We start from the raw sequence: 15,263 nt of genomic DNA, 5'->3' as shown, positions 1-15,263 counted from the left end.
GGCTTCCGCTGACCTCGCCCCACAAAGTTCGACACTCGATTATTTTACCTGGCTGGGTAACTAGGAAAATTAAAAGTTGGCGAGCTAGCTAAATTAGCTAGTAGTAGTGATACACACTAGGGATTCAATCTGTGTAAGGTTAAATACATTTATTCGGGGATTGCTAGCCAGCCAGTAAGTACCTATGAATACCTTTTGAAATGACTTGAACAAAGAGGGACGTTAGCTAGGTGCACTGCTAATAAGAATGATTTTATCCAAAGCTAGAATGTTGTTAGCTAGTTGGCTAACGTTTGCTAGCTAGAATCATGACGATCTAAATGTGTGTGGATCGTTAGCAAAGGCCATTCATTCCTTCTTAGCAAATACGTTCAAGACCGCTGACGCTAATTATTTATTTTCTCTATGACAATATCAGATGGGGCTAGCTAGCCAATATGTTTGTGTTTGCTTGATTAGGTCAGCCAAGATCTCTCAGTTCAGCTGTAAAAAAAAAATGAGTCTTCTTCCTGACCTGAAAGCCAATGAGGATGAAACATCCTACTATGCAGACAAGACCTGGGTCCAGTGCGAGTCCCCCAGATGCCTGAAGTGGAGACTGGTACCAAAGGGTGATGAAGCTAGGGCTGAGCTGGACCATGGCAAGCCCTGGTACTGTCATATGAACCCAGACCCTCTCTTCAGCCACTGCAGCATCCCTCAGGGCCCTTTCCCCAATAATTCCCAGTTCAAGGAACATGGCCTGAAGGTTGTGTGCTCCCTGCTGCCTGTCGGGAGCCTGGTGCTGGTGAAAGCATGCAAATGGCCATGGTACGGGATGGTTGACTGTTAGTGCTTATGTGCCAATTTCCCAGGCTCAGATCAAGCCTAGGCCTGAAAGGGCTTTTCGGTCCAGAAATACAGTTTGGACACACCTACTCATTCCAGGGTTTTTCTTAATTTTTACTATTATTCTACATTGTAGAATAATAGTGAAGACGTCACAACTATGAAATAACACATGGAATCATGTAGTAACCAAAAAAGTGTTAAACAAAACAAAAAATATTTTATATTTGAGATTCTTCAAAGTAGCCACCCTTTGCCTTGATGACAGCTTTGCACACTCTTGGCATTCTCTCAACCAGCTTCATGAGGTAGTCACTTGGAATGCATTTCAATTAACAGGTGTGCCTTGTTAAAAGTTAATTTGTGGAATTTCTTTCCTTCTTAATGCGTTTGAGCCAATCAGTTGTGCTGTGACAAGGTAGGGGTGGTAAACAGAAGACAGCCCTATTTGGTAAAAGACCAAGTCCATATTATGGCAAGAACAGCTCAAATAAGCCTGTGTAGCTCAGTTGGTAGAGCATGGCGTTTGCAACGGGTTGTGGCTTCGATTCCCACAGGGGGCCAGTATGAAAAAATGTATGCACTCACTAACTGTAAGTCGCTCTGGATAAGAGCGTCTGCTAAATGACTAAAATGTAAATAAGCAAAGAGAAACGACAGTCCATCATTACTTTAAGACATGGTCAGTCAATCCGGAAAATTCTAAGATCTTTGAACATTTCTTAAAGTGCAGTCGCAAAAACCATCAAGCACTATGATGAAACTGGCTCTCATGAGGACTGCCACAGGAAAGTAAGACCCAGAGTTACCTCTGCTGCAGAGGATAAGTTCATTAGCATTAACTGCACCTCAGATTGCAGCCCAAATAAATGCTTCACAGTTCAAGTAACAGACACATCTCAACATCAACTGTTCAGAGGAGACTGTGCGAATCAGGCCTTCATGGTCGAATTGCTGAAAAGAAACCACTACTGAATGACACCAATAAGAAGAAGATACTTGCTTGGACCAAGAAACATGAGCAATGGACATTAGACCAGTGGAAATCTGTCCTTTGGTCTGATGAGTCCAAATTGGAGATTTTTGGTTCCAACCGCCGTGTCTTTGTGAGACGCAGACTATGTGAACGGATGATCTCCGCATGTGTGGTTCCCACCGTGAAGCATGGAGGAGGAGGTGTGATGGTGTGGGGGTGCTTTGCTGGTGACACTGTCAGTGATTTATTTAGAATTCAAGGCACACTTAACCAGCATGGCTACCACAGCATTCTGCAGTGATACGCCATCCCATCTGGTTTGCGCTTAGTGGGACTTTCATTTGTTTTTCAACAGGACAATGACCCAAAACACACCTCCAGGCTGTGTAAGGGCTATTTGTCCAAGAAGGAGAGTGATGGAGTGCTGCATCAGATGAACTGGCCTCCACAATCACCCGACCTCAACCCAATTGAGATGGTTTGGGATGAGTCTGACGGCAGAGTGAAGGAAAAGCAGCCAACAAGTTCTCAGCATACAGTGGGGAAAAAAAGTATTTAGTCAGCCACCAATTGTGCAAGTTCTCCCACTTAAAAAGATGAGAGAGGCCTGTAATTTTCATCATAGGTACACGTCAACTATGACAGACAAAATGAGAAAAAATATTCCAGAAAATCACATTGTAGGATTTTTTTATTAATTTATTTGCAAATTATGGTGGAAAATAAGTATTTGGTCAATATCAAAAGTTTCTCAATACTTCGTTATATACCCTTTGTTGGCAATGACACAGGTCAAACGTTTTCTGTAAGTCTTCACAAGGTTTTCACACACTGTTGCTGGTATTTTGGCCCATTCCTCCATGCAGATCTCCTCTAGAGCAGTGATGTTTTGGGGCTGTCGCTGGGCAACACGGACTTTCAACTCCCCTCCAAAGATTTTCTATGGGGTTGAGATCTGGAGACTCCAGGACCTTGAAATGCTTCTTACGAAGCCACTCCTTCGTTGCCCGGGTGGTGTGTTTGGGATCATTGTCATGCTGAAAGACCCAGCCACGTTTCATCTTCAATGCCCTTGCTGATGGAAGGAGGTTTTCACTCAAAATCTCACGATACATGGCCCCATTCATTTTTCCTTTACACGGATCAGTCGTCCTGGTCCCTTTGCAGAAAAACAGCCCCAAAGTATGATGTTTTCACTCCCATGCTTCACAGTAGGTATGGTGTTCTTTGGATGCAACTCAGCATTCTTTGTCCTCCAAACACGACAAGTTGAGTTTTTACCAAAAAAGTTCTATTTTGGTTTCATCTGACCATATGACTTTCTCCCAATCCTCTTCTGGATGCACTCTAGCAAACTTCAGACGGGCCTGGACATGTACTGGCTTAAGCAGGGGGACACGTCTAGCACTGCAGGATTTGAGTCCCTGGCGGCGTAGTGTGTTACTGATGGTAGGCTTTGTTACTTTGGTCCCAGCTCTCTGCAGGTCATTCACTAGGTCCCCCGTGTGGTTCTGGGATTTTTGCTCACCGTTCTTGTGATCATTTTGACCCCACGGGGTGAGATCTTGCGTGGAGCCCCAGATCGAGGGAGATTATCAGTGGTCTTGTATGTCTTCCATTTCCTAATAATTGCTCCCACAGTTGATTTCTTCAAACCAAGCTGCTTACCTATTGCAGATTCAGTCTTCCCAGCCTGGTGCAGGTCTACAATTTTGTTTCTGGTGTCCTTTGACAGCTCTTTGGTCTTGGCCATAGTGGAGTTTGGAGTGTGACTGTTTGAGGTTGTGGACAGGTGTCTTTTATACTGATAACAAGTTCAAACAGGTGCCATTAATACAGGTAACGAGTGGAGGACAGAGGAGCCTCTTAAAGAATAAGTTACTGGTCTGTGAGAGCCAGAAATCTTGCTTGTTTGTAGGTGACCAAATACTTATTTTCCACCATAATTTGCAAATAAATTCATTAAAAATCCTACAATGTGATTTTCTGGATTTTCTTTTCTCAATTTGTCTGTCATAGTTGACGTGTACCTATGATGAAAATTACAGGCCTCTCTCATCTTTTTAAGTGGGAGAACTTGCACAATTGGTGGCTGACTAAATACTTTTTTTCCCCACTGTATGTAGGAACTCCTTCAAGACTGTTGGAAAGCAATCCTCATGAAGCTGGTTGAGAGAATGCCAAGCGTGTGCAAAGTTGTCATCAAGGCAAAGGGTGGCTACTTTGAAGAATCTCAAATATAACATATATTTTGATTTGTTTAACACTTTTTTGGTTACTACATGATTCCATATGTGTTATTTCATAGTTTTGACTATTCACTATTATTTCTACAATGTAGAAAATTGTAAAAAATTAAGAAAAACCCTTGAATGAGTAGGTGTCCAAACTTTTGACTGGTAGTGTAGGTTTAATCTAGTTCCTTGGAAACCGGCCCTTAGCTACCACAGTTAGTTCTGTTGAATTCAGCCATACCAGTGTCAGCCATAAAGCGTTAACTCTCTCCAGGTGGCCAGCCATCCTGAGTCCAGACCCCAACATGGAGGAGTACGTGAGGCTGGGCAGCGAAGGTTATGTGGAGCACTACCACGTTGAGTTCCTGGGGAGACCTCACACCAGATACTGGGCTGCTGCTAAGCATGTAGAACTCTACCACACGTCGTTCGCCAAAGTATCTTATCTTTTTTTATTTGTGTGACAACTTAATGTTAGTTAGTGAAGGCGAATAGAGATGAAAGATTCAGTGATATGACGAGACATACTGTATCTTGGAAGGATTTTAAAAAACATATGAAACGATGTTGGGGCTGGTTTTCCCAGACATGGATTTAGCCTGGCCCTAAACTAGAAAAATAACCTCTCAGTGGAGAATCTCTAATGAAAGTGTTTTCAGTCCAAAACTAGGCTTAATCTGTGTCTGAGAAACAAAATGAGTGTTTTTTTTTTTTTTCGGTGGTAGCCCAAATACAGGAACCTGCAAGGTGCTATGAGGAAGTCCTATGAGGTGGCGATGGAGGAAGTGGCTAAGGTCATGGAGATGGGATGTGAGGAGAGACTGCAGTTCAGCCACTTCCAGCCCCAGGAATGTGAGTAGAACTACATCTGAATAACCGCACTAATAGAGTCCCTGAGATACTGGAACCTGACCGGTGTCTTTTTGAAGATGTTAAATTTGTGTTTTTTTAACGGCATTCAGAATTGTCCCAGAATTGGGTTCCAATGTCTCATATTTTAAATAGGTTTCATATTTGAAATATGCAGACAGATCAAAATGTTTAAAAAAAGAAAATAACTTCAGATATATGGAGATGGGTGCCATGCTGTTGTCCAAAATAGTTCTGTGATGATAATGTATTGATTCTGTGTTGCATGATGTGACCCCCCCCTCCCCGTGACTGTGTGTCAGTGCAGTGATGAGTCAGGCTCAGCGGTTAATGCATGCTATTGAGAGGATGCTCAAAGAATGTTCAAACCAGCAGGACAACCAGGGCAAGGTAGAGACATTCGTGTTCTAGTATGTTCTGCTGTATTTTACTAACCATTCTCCTGGGTACCCAGAATCCACTGCTATTAGGATGTCACACTGTACATACATGTACATCATTGATTGACTGTTTTCAATTAGGAAAATGACACCGCCATGTTATGTATATATATTTGCTACATGTTATGTTTTGTACTGATGTTGTGACGGCGGGACCAGGTGGTTAGGATTTGGGATGCCAGCGTCGAGGAGGATGGAGACACTGTGATCATAGAAGGCTTCAGGTTTGAGAGTGCTTCCTGTCTGGAGGACCTCATGACTGCACCAACCAAGAAATAAGAGATTGGAACATTTCCCAGAGAGTGTTTCTAAAAGACGTGTTAATCCTTTGCTTTACATTCATGATATTTATTTGTAATTTGATATTTTCCTAAAAACTGCGGTCATTGTTGAATTCTGGTGACTGGCAGTATAAAGAAGCCTTCAACCTCAGTACAGTCTTCCGTTTGGCTGGTTTGTTAAATCTCTCACTGTGTTCATTTATTCTCTAATAGTAATTTTATGTTATTGTATTCCAGTGCAATACGGCTGCATGTTGTATTCCTCATGTTGTTTAAAGTTCAGACAATGTAAGAAATAAACGTTGGTATCAGACAACACAACCACGGTAGTGCATCAACAATCACTTCTTAATTCCCCAAGTTACCAAACTAAACACAAACTTGCTATGCAGCTTTTTGAAAGCCATATAGCAGTATGGTGCAGGATAATGTACTGTATATAGCAGTATGGTGCAGGATAATGGACTGTATATAGCAGTATGGTGCAGGATAATGTACTGTATATAGCAGTATGGTGCAGGATAATGTACTGTATATAGCAGTATGGTGCAGGATAATGTACTGTATATAGCAGTATGGTGCAGGATAATGGACTGTATATAGCAGTATGGTGCAGGATAATGTACTGTATATAGCAGTATGGTGCAGGATAATGTACTGTATATAGCAGTATGGTGCAGGATAATGTACTGTATATAGCAGTATGGTGCAGGATAATGTACTGTATATAGCAGTATGGTGCAGGATAATGGACTGTATATAGCAGTATGGTGCAGGATAATGTACTGTATATAGCAGTATGGTGCAGGATAATGAACTGTATATAGCAGTATGGTGCAGGATAATGTACTGTATATAGCAGTACGGTGCAGGATAATGTACTGTATATAACAGTATGGTGCAGGATAATGTACTGTATATAGCAGTATGGTGCAGGATAATGTACTGTATATAGCAGTATGGTGCAGGATAATGTACTGTATATAGCAGTATGGTGCAGGATAATGTACTGTATATAGCAGTATGGTGCAGGATAATGTACTGTATATAGCAGTATGGTGCAGGATAATGTACTGTATATAGCAGTATAAGCTTGAGTTTGGCCATGAAGCATGACACTCCACAACCTTCTTCCTACATCCTATGAGTCTAAACAGCTTCACAGTGGCAGAGAGTCTATGGCTACTTGATGTTTTCTGTTCTTAACTGGTCAGCGGGGTTTTCATACGTTTCTGGTTTATTTATCACAGTGTAGTGGAGGTGGTTAGTAATGTGTGACTCTAGCTATCTCCCACTCTTTCTCTGTCTCTCGCTATCTCTCTCTCTCTCTCTCTCTCTCTCTCTCTCTCTCTCTCTCTCTCTCTCTCTCTCTCTCTCTCTCTCTCTCTCTCTCTCTCTCTCTCTCTCTCTCTCTCTCACACACACACACACACACACACACACACACACACACACACACACACACACACACACACACACACACACACACACACACACACACACACACACACACACACACACACGCACAAGCTCTCACTCATACATACTGATAGGGTTACCTGAGGATGTCCATCTGTTGTAAACTAACGGCCAATTCACTGAAGCTACTGGCTTCCAAGGCAGACCACCTCAAACTAGGCAGACCACCTCAAACTAGGCAGACCACCTCAAACTAGGCAGAGCTCCTCAAACTAGGCAGAGCTCCTCAAACTAGGCAGAGCTCCTCAAACTAGGCAGAGCACCTCAAACTAGGCAGAGCACCTCAAACTAGGCAGACCACCTCAAACTAGGCAGACCACCTCAAACTAGGCAGACCACCTCAAACTAGGCAGACCACCTCAAACTAGGCAGACCACCTCAAACTAGGCAGAGCTCCTCAAACTAGGCAGAGCTCCTCAAACTAGGCAGAGCTCCTCAAACTAGGCAGAGCTCCTCAAACTAGGCAGAGCTCCTCAAACTAGGCAGACCACCTCAAACTAGGCAGAGCTCCTCAAACTAGGCAGACCACCTCAAACTAGGCAGAGCTCCTCAAACTAGGCAGACCACCTCAAACTAGGCAGACCACCTCAAACTAGGCAGAGCTCCTCAAACTAGGCAGAGCTCCTCAAACTAGGCAGACCACCTCAAACTAGGCAGAGCTCCTCAAACTAGGCAGATCACCTCAAACTAGGCAGAGCTCCTCAAACTAGGCAGACCACCTCAAACTAGGCAGAGCTCCTCAAACTAGGCAGATCACCTCAAACTAGGCAGAGCTCCTCAAACTAGGCAGAGCTCCTCAAACTAGGCAGAGCTCGTCAAACTAGGCAGACCACCTCAAACTAGGCAGAGCTCCTCAAACTAGGCAGATCACCTCAAACTAGGCAGAGCTCCTCAAACTAGGCAGACCACCTCAAACTAGGCAGAGCTCCTCAAACTAGGCAGATCACCTCAAACTAGGCAGAGCTCCTCAAACTAGGCAGAGCTCCTCAAACTAGGCAGAGCTCCTCAAACTAGGCAGAACTCCTTAAACTAGGCAGATCACCTCAAACTAGGCAGAGCTCCTTAAACTAGGCAGAGCGCCCATAACACAGAGCTTGGACTTTGACAAAGCATCAATAATTCCTTCCTGGCATGTCACTCCAGCATCTCCTCGAAAATTAGTCACCAGGTTAAAAGCCCAACCCCTAACACTGTGATTATCCAAAGTCTAGACTATAATTAATACTTCTCAATATGTATCATTTCAATGTACAACAACCTGGTAATATCAGGAGGTACAGTGGCTTGCGAAAGTATTCGCCCCCCTTGGCATTTTTCCTATTTTGTTGCCTTACAACCTGGAATTAAAAATGATTTTGGGGGGGATTGTATCATTTGATTTACACAACATGCCTACCACTTTCAAGATGCAAAATATTTTTTATTGTGAAGCAAACAAGAAATAAGACAAAAAAACAGAAAACTTCAGCATGCATAACTATTTGTAGAACCACCTTTTGCAGCAATTACAGCTGCAAGTCTCTTGGGGTATTTCTCTATAAGCTGGGATTTTTGCCCATTCTTCAAGGCAGAACTGCTCCAGCTCCTTCAAGTTGGATGGGTTCCGCTGGTGTACAGCAATCTTTAAGTCATACCACAGATTCTCAATTGGATTGAGGTCTGGGCTTTGACTAGGCCATTCCAAGACATTTAAATGTTTCCTCTTAAACCACTCAAGTGTTGCTTTAGCAGTATGTTTAGGGTCATTGTCCTGCTGGAAGGTGAACCTCCGTCCCAGTCTCAAATCTCTGGAAGACTGAAACAGGTTTCCCTCAAGAATTTCCCTGTATTTATCGCCATCCGTCATTCCTTCAATTCTGACCAGTTTCCCAGTCCCTGCCGATGAAAAAACATGGTGTTCTCGGGGGGTGATGAGAGGTGTTGGGTTTACGCAAGACATAGCGTTTTCCTTGATGGCCAAAAAGCTCAATTTTAGTCTCATCTGACCAGAGTACATTCTTCCATATATTTGGGGAGTCTCCCACATGCCTTTTGGTGAACACCAAACGTGTTTGCTTATTTGTTTCTTTAAGCAATGACTTTTTCCTGGCCACTCTTCCGTAAAGTCCAGCTCTGTGGAGTGTATGGCTTAAAGTGGTCCTATGGACAGATATACTCCAATCTCCGCTGTGGAGCTTTGCAGCTCCTTCAGGGTTATCTTTGGTCTCTTTGTTGGCTCTCTGATTAATGCCCTCCTTGCCTGGTCCGTGAGTTTTGGTGGGCGGCCCTCTCTTGGCAGGTTTGTTGTGGTGCCTAATTCTTTCAATTTTTTAATAATGGTTTTAATGGTGCTCCGTGGGATGTTCAAAGTTTCAAATATTTTTCATAACCCAACCCTGATCTGTACTTCTCCACAACTTTGTCCCTGACCTGTTTGGAGAGCTCCTTGGTCTTCATGGTGCCGCTTGCTTGGTGGTGCCCCTTGCATAGTGGTGTTGCAGACTCTGGGGCCTTTCAGAACAGGTGTATATATACTGAGATCATGTGACAGATCATGTGACACTTAGATTACACACAGGTGGACTTTATTTAACTAATTATGTGACTTCTGAAGGTAATTGGTTGCACCAGAGCTTATTTAGGGGCTTCATTGCAAAGGGGGTGAATACATATGCACGCACCACTTTTCCGTTATTTATTTATTAGTTATTTTTTTCATTTCACTTCACCAATTTCGACTATTTTGTCCATTACATGAAATCTAAATAAAAATCCATTTAAATTATAGGTTGTAATGCAACAAAACAGGAAAAACGCCAAGGGGGGTGAATACTTTTGCAACACACTGTAGGATGGGACATAAACCTAACAACTTCAATGACTAATTTCTCTGAACAGAAAAAAACAACAACCAAATTCACTGAGAATACATTACATAGGATGAAGAACCAATACTCCAAGCCGCCAAGCCACAGCTACATACTACTTGTCAGACATAAAGAACTTATACTGTACAGTGGCTTGCGAAAGTATTCACCCCCCTTGGCATTCTTCCTTAGTGGGACTATAATTCCAGGTGACTACTTCATGAAGCTGGTTGAGAGAATGCCAAGTGTGTGCAAATCTGTCATCAAGGCAAAACGGTGGCTATTACAAGAATCTCAAATATAAAATATATTTTGAATTGTTTAACACTTTTTTGGTTACTACATGATTTCATAGGTGTTATTTCATAGTTTTGATGTTTACACTATTATTCTACAATGTAGAAAATAGTAAAAATAAAGAAAAAACCTTGAATGAGTCCTTTCTGTCCTTCTAAGCCTTAAAAATGTTACGAGTACTTTTGGGTGTCAGGGGAAATGTTCATTATTTCCTTTAGGAATGTAGTGAAGTAAAAGTAAAAGTAATAAAAATATATAAATAGTAAAGTACAGATACCCCAAAAAAACTACTTAAGTAGTACTTTAAAGTATTGTTACTTAAGTACTTTACACCACTGTGTATTAGTAAAAAAATATATATTTGTCAATAATTTTGGAACTGACAGTACCTATTCAACTAATAAAGATATTAGAAAAACCCTTCAACATAGAACGTGAGCATGCAAACATTTTGGATGTTATGTGGATGTCCCCGTGCGCTTTTCCAAATCAGACCACAAACAATTCGCTGTGGGGAGTACTGGTCGAAGATACAATGTAACTTTAAACTCTGAAAAACTATTTTAACATTTATATTCGCTGTTAATATGTTGTATACCAACTGTGGGGTATGTCGTGAAAAACAAAAGGATGATAACTAAACATTTATTATAGCAAACATTTGTTAAATGTGTTTTGCGCCAAATTGGGAAAATGCAATGGAGTGGAACGTCTGAATTCTCACATCCTCTCACAACTCAAGGTAGGCTTACTAGACCTGCTAGTGTGTGTGTGTGTGTGTGTGTGCGTGTGTGTGTGTGTGTGTGTGTGTACATTAATGTCTGGCTCAATCGATTCAGGCCTTGCAGCAGTCCATTTATCAGCTGTGAAAAATGTGAGCTTGGGTGTGGCGGGACCAAGCCATGCCATACTCCATATCATAACAGACAAGGCTGCGTTCCACATGGTACCCTATTCCCTTTATAGTGTATAGCCCTATGGCCTCTGGTAAAAAAGTAGATCTATTGCACTATATAGTGACTAGGGTGCTATTTGGGACAGCCGTAGACTGCGGAATTCTCTCTTGTATTGTTGCTAGTTTGTGAATCTTTTGAAAGGTTCCGGAATGCTTTAATCATGGCCACCTGTCCTTGATAGTTTGACCTCAGCGTGACAGACAGCAGGGGAATGTGATGCTGCAGCCATGGCTTTTCTTTTAACTACACTGCAGACTGCAGAGCTCCTACTGAGAGCTCAGAAAGGTGTGTGTGTGTGTGTGTGTGTGCGTGTGTGTGTGTGCACTGCACCCCACATCTTGGTAGTTGCAGTGGTACTGCATAACATTGCCTGCGTCGGTCATAAAAGTGTATTGTGAGTTTCTCCCATCATGTGCGTAGTGTTGAATAGGATGTTGAATAGGAAAACAGCTAACTGAATAGTAGAATCACCTCCAACCCGCGGTTTGAAGTGCTGGATGATGTGTTACTGCTTTAAGAAATCCCCACACTTTCTCTGAAAGAGCGTATACCGCTGAGTTGCCTATTTTCAGTTCTACAGTTATGTTTAATAACTTCCTTTTGGCTACACAGGAAAAACTCTCCTCCTCACTTTCATACACACACCCTACGACCTCCAAACACAATATAAAGTAAGTTATCAGGCCGATTCTTGTCGTGCCAAAATCTATTTAGAAGAAGCCTCACTAAATAAGTAATGGCAGGAGTTAGAGATTGACTGGGTGTCACGATCGTCGGGAAGAGAGGAGGACCAAGGCGCAGCGTGGAAGGTGAACATACTCATTTATTTATTTAAATGATTACACGAACAAAACAACAAACGATACGTGACGTCCAAAGGTGCAAAACACAAACATACACAGGAACAAGATACCACAAACACTGTGGGAAAACAGCCTGTCTAAATATGGTTCCCAATCAGAGACAACCAGCAACAGCTGACACTCGTTGCCTCTGATTGAGAACCACTCTGGCCAACATAGATATACATGAACTAGAATAAACAAAGAACACACACCCTGGCTCAACATACAAGCGTCCCCAGAGCCAGGGCGTGACAGTACCCCCCAAAGGCGCAGACTCCGACCGCGCCAACCAAATACCACAGGGGAGGGACCGGGTGGGCACTCCGCCTTGGCGGCGGATCCGGCTCCGGGCATGATCCCCACTCCCTCTCTAACCCCCACAGTACCCCTGGTCCGGTCTGGCCCTGCTGGCCGGAGCTGGACTGAACACTGGTGGAGCGGATTGCTCTAGCTCCGGCGTGACGCAGCTGACCCGTGCCGAACCAGGCACCGGTGGAACAGGCACGGGCTGTGCCGGACTGACGACGCACACCACTAGCTTGGTGTGGGCAGCAGGAACAGGCCGGACCGGGCTGACGAAGCGCACCACGGACTTGGTGCGGGGAGCAGGAACGGGCCGGACCGGGCTGACGAAGCGCACCACAGGCTTGGTGCGGGGAGCAGGAACGGGCCGGATCGGGCTGACGAAGCGCACTACAGGCTTGGTGCGGGGAGCAGGGACGGGCTGGGCTGACGACGCGCACCACAGGCTTGGTGCGGGGAGCAGGGACGGGCCGGACTGGGCTGACGACGCGCACCACAGGCTTGGTGCGGGGAGCAGGAACGGGCCGGGCCGGGCTGGCGCCGCGCACCACAGACTTGGTGCGGGGAGCAGGAATGGGCTGAACCGGGCTGACAACGCGCACCACAGGCTTGGTGCGGGGAGCAGGAACGGGCCGGACCGGGCTGACGAAGCGCACCACAGGCTTGGTGCGGTGAGCAGGAACAGGCCGGGCCGGGCTGGCAACGCGCACCATAGGCTTGGTGCGGGGATCAGGAACGGGCCGGACTGGTAACACACCCCAGTACCTCTCGCCGTGCCTCTACACTTTCCCTCCCCTCTGTGACCAGTGGCCCCCTTAACCTGGCGGCCTCCTCTGCAAACCCGCTGGACCGCTCTATCGCGGCCTCCTGCTGCCCCGTCGTCCACGGCGTGAGCCCCCCCCTAAAAATGTTCTGGGGGTCTCTCCTCCCCGTGGGCCAGGCCTCCATAGCTCTCGCCAGACTTTCGCTCCTCTGCTTCCAAGTCCAGCCTCTCTCCTCCTCACACGGCTTGACCCAGTCGAGGAGGCAAAGGAGATCCGCTAGAGATTCCCCTGGTGATGGCTCCTGGACACGCTGCTTGGTCCAGTTTTGGTGGGATCTTCTGTCACGATCGTCGGGAAGAGAGGAGGACCAAGGCGCAGCGTGGAAGGTGAACATACTCATTTATTTATTTAAATGATTACACGAACAAAACAACAAATCGATACGTGACGTCCAAAGGTGCAAACCACAAACCTACACAGGAACAAGATACCACAAACACTGTGGGAAAAACAGCCTGTCTAAATATGGTTCCCAATCAGAGACAACCAGCAACAGCTGACACTCGTTGCCTCTGATTGAGAACCACTCTGGCCAACATAGATATACATGAACTAGAATAAACAAAGAACACACACCCTGGCTCAACATACAAGCGTCCCCAGAGCCAGGGCGTGACACTGGGTTGTTTGAATAATGTGTTGATTGTCCTAAAGTGTTGTTTGAATAATGTGTTGATTGTCCTAAAGTGTTGTTTGAATAATGTGTTGATTGTCTTAAAGTGTTGTTTGAATAATGTGTTCATTGTCCTAAAGTGTTGTTTGAATAATGTGTTGATTGTCCTAAAGTGTTGTTTGAATAATGTGTTGATTGTCCTAAAGTGTTGTTTCAATACTATATTAGTGTAAATTGTAATAATCAGAGTCCCTGCAGTGCTTTATATCCCTGCTATGGAAATGAGTTGAAATAATCAGCATCTTTAAACATTTATTTCCATTTATTTGTTTATTTTTTTTGGGGGGGGGGGTCATTTTGGGGGTGGTAAAACATTGTCAGTGTAAACTTAAATGACTAACATCTGATATAATGTATAAAACATAATGGGGCTATATATTAATAAATAAGATCATCTTTACATTTACATTTTAGTCATTTAGCAGACGCTCTTATCCAGAGCGACTTACAGTTAGTGAGTGCATACATTATTTTTATTTTATTTAATAATTTTTTTTACATATATATATTTTTTTGTATTTTATATTTAAAAACGTTTTTATTTTATTTATTTTTTTATACTGGTCCCCCGTGGGAATCGAACCCACAACCCTGGCGTTGCAAACGCCATGCTCTACCAACTGAGCTACGTCTTTGAGAGCTAACAGTCACCGAAATAAAAACTAGACATTCAGGGAGAATCTGATATTCCAAATGTGTCATGGCATGGGGCCCCCATTAATTCAGTTAGAGTGTTTCAGTCAGTCAAACAGCATAAGAACAAGGCATAAGCAATGAACATTTTCTCTCATGGCAAAATGTATAGAATTGCAGGAAATTAGCTTTAAAACAGCAAACCTTTGTCTCCACGGCCACTCCCCACCCTCGCTAACTTTGCCACCACTGCTGAAAAAGATCCTGTCTCTTTTTATGTGTTCTGTGATGTAGACAGTTCAGGTAAACACTTACACGGTCTGATAAAGACCACTCAGTGAAGTCTGTGAAGTTTCCTTTCTGCTGAAAGTGGAGTGCTGAGTTCCTGTCTAGTGATGACTGCTGCAGTGCCCTCTGGTGCATCACAGGCCAGTCTCCTCTTCTCTCCCCTCTGTGATTTTTATCAGGGTCTGTCTGACAGTGATTGTCCCTCCTCCTGATGTTGTGTAAAGACACTCTGTAGTCTGTAGTCTGTAGTCTGTACCTACAAAAAAAGGCATCTCTCTCTCTCTCTCTCTCTCTCTCTCTCTCTCTCTCTCTCTCTCTCTCTCTCTCTCTGTCTGTCTGTCTCTCTCTCTCTCTCTCTCTCTCTGTCTGTCTCTCTCTCTCTCTCTCTGTCTCTCTGTCTCTCTCTCTCTCTCTCTCTCTCTCTCTCCTCTCTCTGTCTGTCTGTCTGTCTCTCTCTCTCTCTGTCTCTCTGTCTGTCTCTCTCTCTCTC

The 15,263-nt window shown here is 44.0% G+C and overlaps 1 protein-coding gene across 4 annotated transcripts; it reads left to right on the top strand.

The window, feature by feature from the left end:
* The first annotated feature begins 64 nt into the window (after positions 1-64).
* On the top strand, positions 65-5,950 carry LOC121542311 (zinc finger CW-type PWWP domain protein 2). Of its 4 annotated transcripts, none has more exons than XM_041851711.1 (5): positions 65-174; positions 460-810; positions 4,313-4,475; positions 4,764-4,890; positions 5,508-5,950. In XM_041851711.1, exons 2-5 carry the CDS (start codon positions 497-499, stop codon positions 5,513-5,515), a joined length of 612 nt encoding a protein of 203 aa, XP_041707645.1. In that variant the 5' UTR covers positions 65-174; positions 460-496; the 3' UTR covers positions 5,516-5,950. The 4 variants fall into 4 exon arrangements, with proteins under 4 accessions (XP_041707645.1, XP_041707643.1, XP_041707642.1 ...); XM_041851709.1 differs by lacking the exon at positions 5,508-5,950 and adding an exon at positions 5,216-5,498 and having other exon boundaries at positions 4,313-4,445; XM_041851708.1 differs by lacking the exon at positions 5,508-5,950 and adding an exon at positions 5,216-5,497.
* Positions 5,951-15,263: the final 9,313 nt, after the last annotated feature.

The sequence above is a fragment of the Coregonus clupeaformis genome, chromosome 17, assembly GCF_020615455.1.
Source record: "Coregonus clupeaformis isolate EN_2021a chromosome 17, ASM2061545v1, whole genome shotgun sequence".
Classification (NCBI taxonomy): Eukaryota; Metazoa; Chordata; class Actinopteri; order Salmoniformes; family Salmonidae; genus Coregonus; species Coregonus clupeaformis.
Note: the sequence above shows the minus strand (reverse complement) of the source record. Positions and strands in the feature narration are given on the sequence as shown.